The sequence below is a fragment of the Gavialis gangeticus genome, unplaced genomic scaffold, assembly GCF_001723915.1.
Source record: "Gavialis gangeticus isolate Ggan-Ray unplaced genomic scaffold, GavGan_comp1, whole genome shotgun sequence".
Classification (NCBI taxonomy): Eukaryota; Metazoa; Chordata; order Crocodylia; family Gavialidae; genus Gavialis; species Gavialis gangeticus.
The window spans coordinates 97,931,287-97,940,374 of NW_017729024.1; the positions used below are offsets into that span (position 1 = coordinate 97,931,287).

Below are 9,088 nucleotides of genomic sequence, written 5' to 3' on the forward strand. Positions count from 1 at the left end.
TCTCTTCAAGCTGTTGAGATCAGCCTCCTTTGCAACTCAAACCTACTAAACTGGAAACGTCCTTGACTTGGCCCAGGCTGCAGCTAATTTAATTCTCTGATAGAGCAATTGAATGTTTTCAGCTTCATACAGCGAGCATGCCTCAGACCCTTGCTACTTTTATGTTTCTGCCTCCAGATAAACTTGTATAAGGAATTTCAAAGTAAAAGTGGGTTAGGAACAGGAAGAAATGACAACATATTGAACTGAAGAAGTTTGGGGGCAGTGCAGAAAAATGGGTGACTATATTTTAGAAGCATGTACCTTGTTCTCTGCTCTGCTATTGCTCCGCTTCTTTCTTATGCTCTGCTTGCTTCTTCTTTGTTTCTTCCCTACATCAATAACTTTTACTCATGCAGACTGGATGAAGAGCTGAGGGAAGCATCAGAAACAGCTAAGTAAGACGGTTTTTAGCTAGCTGCTGGCATTACATTTGCTTGATTTAAAGGAATGGATTGAATGAAATATTGTGTTTGTCACTACAATCAGATCATAATTTGAATTACTGTACACAGATGCCATATTTGAGAATCCACTTTCCCTCTCACTGAAAGGCACCTGATTTCATCCAGCTAGGTCTCTATGGGAATAATAATACTCTTATGCTATTGAAAAGCATCATTACCATTATTCATTGACTCATCGTTGTAACCATTAATGTCAGAAATTTTGCCATTGACTTCAATGAGTGCCTGATCTGGACCATCAGAGTAGTTACTTAAATAATCTACCTCCCCCGCTTATGCCTAAGATTAGATAATTCCCCCATTAACAGTACGCAGCATAGACCTTTTTTAAAAGGAAAATGTTATGCTTTCTCAGTTAATCTTAGCCCTGGAGCTCACTTCATTCCTTTTTTTCCCCACTAATTTCCAAATGGATTGACTGAGGTATACTCATCTGGGTTCATACTGCCTGAGGTCACACAGTGAATCAGTGGTTCTCCTGAGGAACACAACCTACTATCTTTCTGGCTCTCAAGGCTTTTCACTGACATGCATTAGAGAATATGGTATTCAGCTCCATGGAAGTGCTGAGACAGAAGGATGCAAGGCATCTTACCTTTCATTAAGTTGCTGATACCACAAGTGAATAATACACTAATAAAAAAACCCTTGAAACATTACTTTTTCCAGATCTCAGATTAGATAAAGTGATTTTGCCATGTTCTGGATGCAGACAAATCTTGAGTTAAATGCATGAGCTTCAGGCAACTCTGACTTTCTAAGCTTTTCATTTAAGATGTATAACTATAACATGACAGATTAGCAGATGCGTGGGCCAAAGGCACCATTTCTGAGGAAGACCAAATATATCTGAGGCCACTGACAGATGTTAAAAAGAAGGCACAATAGGATCTGGTGCATAGTCCCAACAATTGCACCTCCTGCCATGCCACACATGCATGGCAGGAGGTCTGGTTGTGGGATCAAGCATCAGATCTCATCACACCATATTGCTGGTGCAGAGAGTACCAGCATGATCCCAGGCTCTCCCTGGACTGGCAGCCTTCAGTCCTCTGGCTGGGAGCCCCACCAGCTGATATAACTCCCAGCCACAGAAGCCCATGGTGCATCTCTGTGGCTGGGATCCCTATCAATGATTGGAGCTCATAGCCACTGCCAGGGAGGGGAGGGGAGGGCTGGGCTGTGGCTGGGAGCTCTATTAACTGATCTGGGCTTCCAGCAGGGGAAACTCAGTGTGCTTCCCCAGCCCAGACCCTTGGTCAGCTGACTAATGCCCCCAGCCTCCAGCGTGTGCTCCGGAGGCTGGGAGCACTGGCTACACTTTTAATTAAAGTTTTGATAGGAACCAACAACAAAGTTATTACACATATGAATGTGTGGCTAGGTCACTACTTGGGACAAGATTAACAAATTAATTACGTCTAAAGCGTAACATGTCAGGGGCCTGAAACATCCATGATATTACCTATCACTTTCATGTGATCAAACTGTGTTATTCCAGTGTTGCACCAGAAGAAAAGACCTCGTTCTACCCATTCTTTTTGTAGGGCCTCTCTCTCTCTCTCTCTGTGGGTATTAGTCACAAGATTTTGGGATTAAGGAGCTTTTGGTTTTGTCAACTCACCTGCCTCAGAGTCTACGTACAATTTTGCCTATAAGTTTCCTATTTCCTTCATAAGCAAATGTCTGACACGCATGTGTATGTGACATCAGGCTTTTACCTAGCCACAGAAAATGGGAATCAAAGAAATATACAGTGAAGAGCAGCCTACATTTCTTTTACAGTTTTCAATGCACTGTTTATATGTCCAGTGAGTCCATAAATCAGGATAGTTAAGAAGGGAAACTGAATGCAGGAAAATGTTTTCTTGCTATGTAGAAGGCAGGGCAGAGATGCACCTTATAAACTAACTAAATGAGATATATAGAGAGCATAAGCTTTTGTGACATCGAGCTCACTTTGTTAGATGCAGTGAAAAGATGAGCGTAAAGCAGTGTATAAAATGGAATAGAAAAAGGTACAAAGGGAGGAGGAAGATTTGGTTCACAAAAGCTCATGCTGTCTATATATCTTAGTTAGTTTATAAGGTACATATCTACCCTGTCTTCTGCCTGACTGCAAGCTAACACAGATAACTACCTCTTTCTTGTTACTGCCTTCTTCCAAGTGGTTCCAGATTAGAGCACAGCAAGTTAAGGGGGTACTGGAAATACCCACGAAGATGTGACTCTGGTTAGATGGGAAGTATCTGTTTCTGGTGTATTTCCTATCCTCAGTTAACTAATGTCTTAAGAAAAGGAATCCTGTGACTTAATGTGTGTGAACTTACATAGATTAACTTATGTCCATAATAACAACATTATTTTATGTATTCACACAGCCATCAGTTCTGTTGTCAGCTAGTTATTACATTCCCAGAATGTAGTTTCCTTTTAGAAAGTGAAAGAGAGAATGCAAAGAAAATGTTTACTGCTGCCTATTTTCCCTTGCACCCAGGACTAGCTGCCTCTCAAATGAGCCGGAAATGACTTCTATGGAGCAGGAGTAAGAATTTATGCTTAATAACATACCTATGTTATAACATCATTTCATGATCATAGTTATACACTGAGGTCTGGGTAAACTCCACATAGTCTTTTGCAGATCCATGTGCATTTAAGTGTTCTTTACAGGAACCAAATTCCATGCTTATGAATGTAGACATGGTATTGCAGTTCTGTAGTCAAGACTATTATATTCATTTATATTGCAGTGGTGTTTAAAATATCCTGTGAGTTTTCTGGACAGATAGAGACATAGCCCTGGTCCTGACAAATATATGTTAAGGACAAAGACATGTGAAGGATGGGAAGAAAGTGCAAACTGATCAGCATGAGGAAGATAGGGACAGGTCTTATTAAATCCAAGTTTGTTTGTAATTTAAACATTGTAAACTCATTCAAGTCGATGAGACATTTTCCATTGACTTGAATGAATTCTGGCTATGCTTTCAATTCCTTTCTTCTCTCCACTATTCAAGCCTCTTGACTTGTAATACTTGATACAGTGCTAATAACTATTAGTATGTCTCACTTTTGTACTATTTACACTAATGTTTCTTTTACTATTTTACTTTGGATTAATTATATATAGCAAAATATTCTCTTTAGTTCCTTCTAAATTGCACCAATGAAAATGCATTACTCATAAGGAAGAACCTTTTTTGAATTTTAATTCCTAAACTAGCAAGCAACATATTATGACTTTAATTACTCAAAGTTTAGCGATATAAAAAATAAATCTTTTTGTGGTATCACTTACTTTTGTTTCTCACAAAAAAGTTACTTTTTAAATAAATATCATACAATGAATCTATGAGAACAGATAACTTTTTGTTGGGTTTATAGTATACATTCCATTAAATGTATGAAATTCTGCTATTTTTCTCTCTAAAAATGGCAAGGCAATAATTTGCCTTTGCTCATATTTGTAAGTTTTTGCTGACACTTCCAGAAATCAGTTTTACATCTATCAACATCCTTCCAGTGACAATGAGAGTTTTGCCTGGATCTGATCTGCCTTTCTTCTATAATCTCTCTGGTGTCTGCCCAGCTCTTACGTTGCTGTGTCTGTATTCATTCTGATGGGGTTTTTTTCTAGGGTCATACTAGCATGTTTTCTATTTCTTGGTTTGAATAATGAGTTCCTTTTTAAAAAAAATGAAGTGTTCAGTATTGGAGCATTTTGCATGTTTTAACAATGGTAGTAATCTTCAGAGAATATAATGGGATGTCTCCAGGAGATCTCTAAAGTAGATGTGCTTTCTGGAAAGAAAAATAGTGCTCTTGTACTTGTGGTGGAAGCTATGTATTTTGCAGAATACCAAAGAAACTGGGAAAATAGTTGAGATGGATGGCAGATTTGTTTTTCTTGGAAACTCTTCATGGTCCTAAGGGACTACATAAACTATTTTACACTGGAGCACTGAAGTCAATGAAAGATGAAGGTGTTCAGTGCCTGTCAGGACTGAACCCTTAAGACTGGGGAAAGAGGTAACAGTGTATTGTATTAGCACTGATTTTTTTTTTTTTTCTTTCCAAAGCATTGACATGAAGCTGAAAGAATGATTTAAAGCCATAACTTCCAGACACTCAAGAAAGAGGGTCTGCATTTCCCTGACATGTGGCGTGGAGGAAGAGGCAGTTTGATCCATTCGGCTTTGTTTTACAATTACTCAGTGCTGTTACGAATTCCTGAAGAAAGCCAAGGGCCCAGTCTGGTTGCCCCAGGCTTTGGATCTAACATGTAATTGTGTCTGTTTTCAATTCAAAATGATTATACCGTTTTACCAACAATATGCCTCGTGTAATTCAGTGAAACCCTGACAAAGCAGTAGATTTCATGGCTTGTCTTCAATATATTCATGTTTATGTATAGCAAAAAATGGGTATGGTTACAATAAACAATAGTAGCTTAGTTTGTTTTACAGCTTAGCTGTAGCTCTACTGTTTAAAATATTTTAAGAGTTGGTACATGTATTTCTCTGAATGTGTCCATATCTCTTCCTCCTGCAACATCCTTCTTATTCAACGAGTGCCACCAATAGCAACACAGAATTACATGTTTCATCATGCCGAAGCCTAATTTATTCGAAAATATAATAATCATTAAAGAGAGATTTTTCAGAGAGAGAGTGCTGACTAAGCAAAAGTAATTGTTTTTTAATTTGAGTTGAGTATCTTTATTTTTTTTTCATGTCAGTCTTTTTTAAGTAGTTAATCCTTGAAATGGTTTTCACATGTCCTAACAGTGTTGGTAAGATTTTAAAAATATAGTGCCAGTATTTCAAGGATAGTTTTTTAAGTTGTGGGCCTTCAAATGGCATCCTTAGTTTAAGTGCAGTGTGATGATTATTCCATGTTTATAGTTAACATCAAGGCTTTTCTAAGGTAGTAGATTACATTTACAAATCCATAGTTTGGTGCCATGATCAATTGTTAAATACAGATGTCAAAGTATTTTGAGGATATGTTTTCAATTAACAAAATGATGATTGAAACACAGTTTGCTTTTGTACCAACCGTTGTCACTAGGATTGGTACAAACAACAGAAAAACAGCACTTATTCACAGCCACTGACCATCTATTGGTATATTAAATGCCACAGTATATCTTTACACTAAAAAAATGGAAAATAACTTAAGTGTCTTGAATGCAACAGTGTGACAGGCACTGGCTCTTTACTGGTGAACATGGTTTTTGCATGAGAATGAAAGTTGAAGCCTAAATCTGTCTGTCCCCTTTATAAAAAGAGTGGTAGTGGCTATAGCCCACATCTCTTCCCCACATCCTTTGTAATATCCCTTGGGTATATACTAGTTATGGTTATGCTTTATGATTACACAAAGGCTGGGATAATAGTTGCAGGTTCACAGTGATGACTTTACATAAAGACATCCTTGTGAACAGTAATTCTAGGTTCTCTGTTCATTTCAGCATTTACACATGTACTAACTCAGCATCCTGTATTACTGACCAAAAGACAGACCAAGAGGGAGCAAAGGCTTTATCAAAAAGCAGAAATGATGTGTGTTGTTCTCAGTAAAATTCAAACTAAGAAGAGAGGCCATTTTTTGTCCTGCAGTTCAGAAATCCATATTTCAGATGGATGTTACAGTTTCTGTGGAATATCCTCTTGTTCACACAATGAATAAGAATCATTGTATGCCCAATTGTTCAGCTACTCTAATGAAGACAGACAGTGTCAGAAGGACAAAAAGATGCCAAAAGCTTTCTTATATGGGATCTAACCTAAATATCAACACATCAATGGCCCTTGTTCTATTTCAGCATTAGTGCATTGCATCTGTGTTATATTAGACAAATTATTTTATCTCAACTAATTTTCAGTTCCTATAAATTTTAATGGGGGTAAGGCCCACTCCCAAGGGATGCTGGTGATTATCAACTCTTGTTAGCTTCACTGTATTGAGCCTCAAATTAGTGTCTGGTAGGTTGCATGATTTTTCAGATACTCAAGTCTTGGCTTGTAAATGCCTTAACGTGATGCCCCTTAACATGCAGAATATGAAGCTTTATTTAGGCATTAATACTTGTGTTAAGTTCCAGTTGCTAATTAGCTTGTTCTGGATCTGACCTGTTGAAAACACGTAACAGCATGAACTCATGTCATCTGTAGATCTGCAGCTAAAGCCATCTTGAATGAACTGGATCATCTAGATTACACTTGAAGGGACAGAATTGTTCGTTGAAGGGCAAATTCACTTTCATTCAGGGGTTCAACAGTAGGCTTTTGCACCCATTAAGTCCAACTTTCAGGACCTGAGTGAGGCTTAAATGGTGCATAGTCCTTTGGCTGATCTTTTGCACAGGAGGGGAATTACTAGAGGCACTTTGGTTACATGACTAAACAAAGATCTTCCTGTGAATACCAGTGAGCAGACCAGTTTGCTAATGGCAGCCCATGATGGCAAGAATGCATCTGAAACAAATGGCATATTGACCTAATATAGAGTTGCCAGTGTGATGGTGTGAAAGGGTCATGAGGACTTAGAAAAAGGTGGAGTTATCTTTTGCTTATTAATATATTTTAAAGATAATCTTTTTTAATGTTCAAATATGGCAATTATATATTATACTAACAGTTATCTATCAATATCTAAGGAAAATTGGTAGTCTGTTCAAAGAGGGGTATAGTACTTAGAACTGCACAAACATAATCTCTTTTATATTCAGATTTTTTTCTACTACTATCAAAATGCTGAGAACAAAATATAAATTAACAGCTACAATTTGTTTTGGTAATCAACCTATGCTGACTAAATTGTAGATTAAGTAATATGAGAATATGTAATATCATCGTATGTACAGTATGTATGTATGATTCAGAAATAAAAAAGCTGCAAACCAAGATTAAAAGTGCCTCCTTTCAACTCTGCTTCAACTTTGTTCCTAGTTCCCAGTACTTGAAAAACTCTAGAAAAGTTCTTTAATCATTGTTGTTCTTTCTTAAACTGACAAAGGACCACAGGAGGGAAGCTGCTAATTCAGGTCCCTCTTATATAAAAATAAAATATGAGAAATATTGGGCAGTCACACTTGTTACTTAAGGTTCTATAACCATGAACGTCCTTGCTTTTGATGATCCTTCTTCTGACCCTGACTTTGGACAATATATCTTTGTTGTAGTCTAAATGTTGTCTTTGCAAATAATCACAGAGGTGTGATCATTTCAGACTATTTATTGACTAATTCTTGTAGAGAGAACTTAAATTTAGTTTTGGAGTAATATATTATGAAGATACTGCAAATTACAGATAACAAGGATAATAAATGCAAACATGATTAAATCTCCAATATTTTCTCTCCCTTATTTTCTTCACCTCAACAGACAATACTTGATTCCTCCAAGAGCAGACAAGGTTCTCTGGATAAATATCTTATTAGACCAACTAAGTAGTTGGAAAAAGTATTCTTTGCAATGTGGGTGACTGGTGCCTCCTGAGGTGGGGGGAAAGGGGGGGGGGAGCACCTGATTGCCAATGAGGAGTTCAGGAAATGTCTGACTATAGGAGATGTTGGAAGCATGGCTACTGCAGTAACCAGGCAATTTAGGGGGTAGTGAAAATGGTAGTGCAAGTAAAAATACTTCTTGTGGTCCATGAAGAACACCCAAAATTTTCAGTACATGGCAAATGACAACCTTTTTCTCAGAAAAATGATCTTTTCTTTCCCCTTTTGTGAGCCATCCCTACTTTAGAGACAGGAAGTCCCGCTAAAGGCTGTAAACTTTGATTTTACTTATGTTTAAAAGGGTTACTGAAGGCCGAGTCAATATGGAAACAAAGTTTATTTTGAAGACAGGAAGAAAGACTCTAGGAGTTTGGAGAAAGGAAAATTATCTGCCTCAGTTTGAAAGATAAGGTTAAATTTAGCTTTACAAAAGCAAGTAAATTTGCCTTTTACACTATGGTAAATTTCAGATGGGAAGTAACCTGTAGGCCTTATGCTGATGCTATGCGTAGGGGTGAATTTCACCCAAATATTTAAGTATTTATCAAACATTTATCCCATGATCGTTATGAAAAAGCAGTACCAGCTTATGTATAAGCTGGCAGTTTGAATCCTGTCCAGCCCTGTATTAACAAAAGCCATTATCATCTGAATGATGCTTGGTGCCTTCAGACCAGTGGACAAATGTCCGTATGACAAAACAACAATTCAAGCTAGCACTAACGGAGAACCATGAAGGAAGAAATGAATGATAATACTAAAGAATGCACAGTTCATTCAACCCTGCAGATGGTCCCTTGGGTTCAGCCATACTGGGGGTATAATACCTACTCTGTGATAAATAAAATATGCCACACTAGGGCTTCCAAGTTGGCACCTTTCAATAACATAGGATTATGGACATGCAGGAATCACTTAGGAAAATCTGCTTATGCCTTTCCTGATGTTATTTAGTCAGGTAAGCCATGAGTTACCAGGAAAAAAAACCACAGAAAAAACCCCAAATAATTCAAAAGAGTTAGAAATTCCCTCGCCGGGGGAGGGGGCTGCCAGAAGACAAGGAGACGCC

The 9,088-nt window shown here is 37.7% G+C and overlaps 1 protein-coding gene across 4 annotated transcripts in view; it reads left to right on the forward strand.

The window, feature by feature from the left end:
• PRUNE2 (prune homolog 2) overlaps positions 1 to 7,417 on the forward strand; it is a 300,796-nt gene extending 293,379 nt beyond the window's left edge. For 2 of the 4 annotated variants that reach the window (XM_019517429.1, XM_019517430.1), the window contains one exon: positions 4,589 to 7,417. In XM_019517429.1, coding sequence (XP_019372974.1) covers positions 4,589 to 4,613 — 25 coding nt within the window. In that variant the 3' untranslated portion in view covers positions 4,614 to 7,417. Of the gene's footprint in view, positions 1 to 398; positions 438 to 3,003; positions 3,052 to 4,588 lie in introns of all 4 variants that reach the window. The other 2 variants (XM_019517431.1, XM_019517428.1) reach the window with 2 other exon arrangements.
• Positions 7,418 to 9,088: the final 1,671 nt, after the last annotated feature.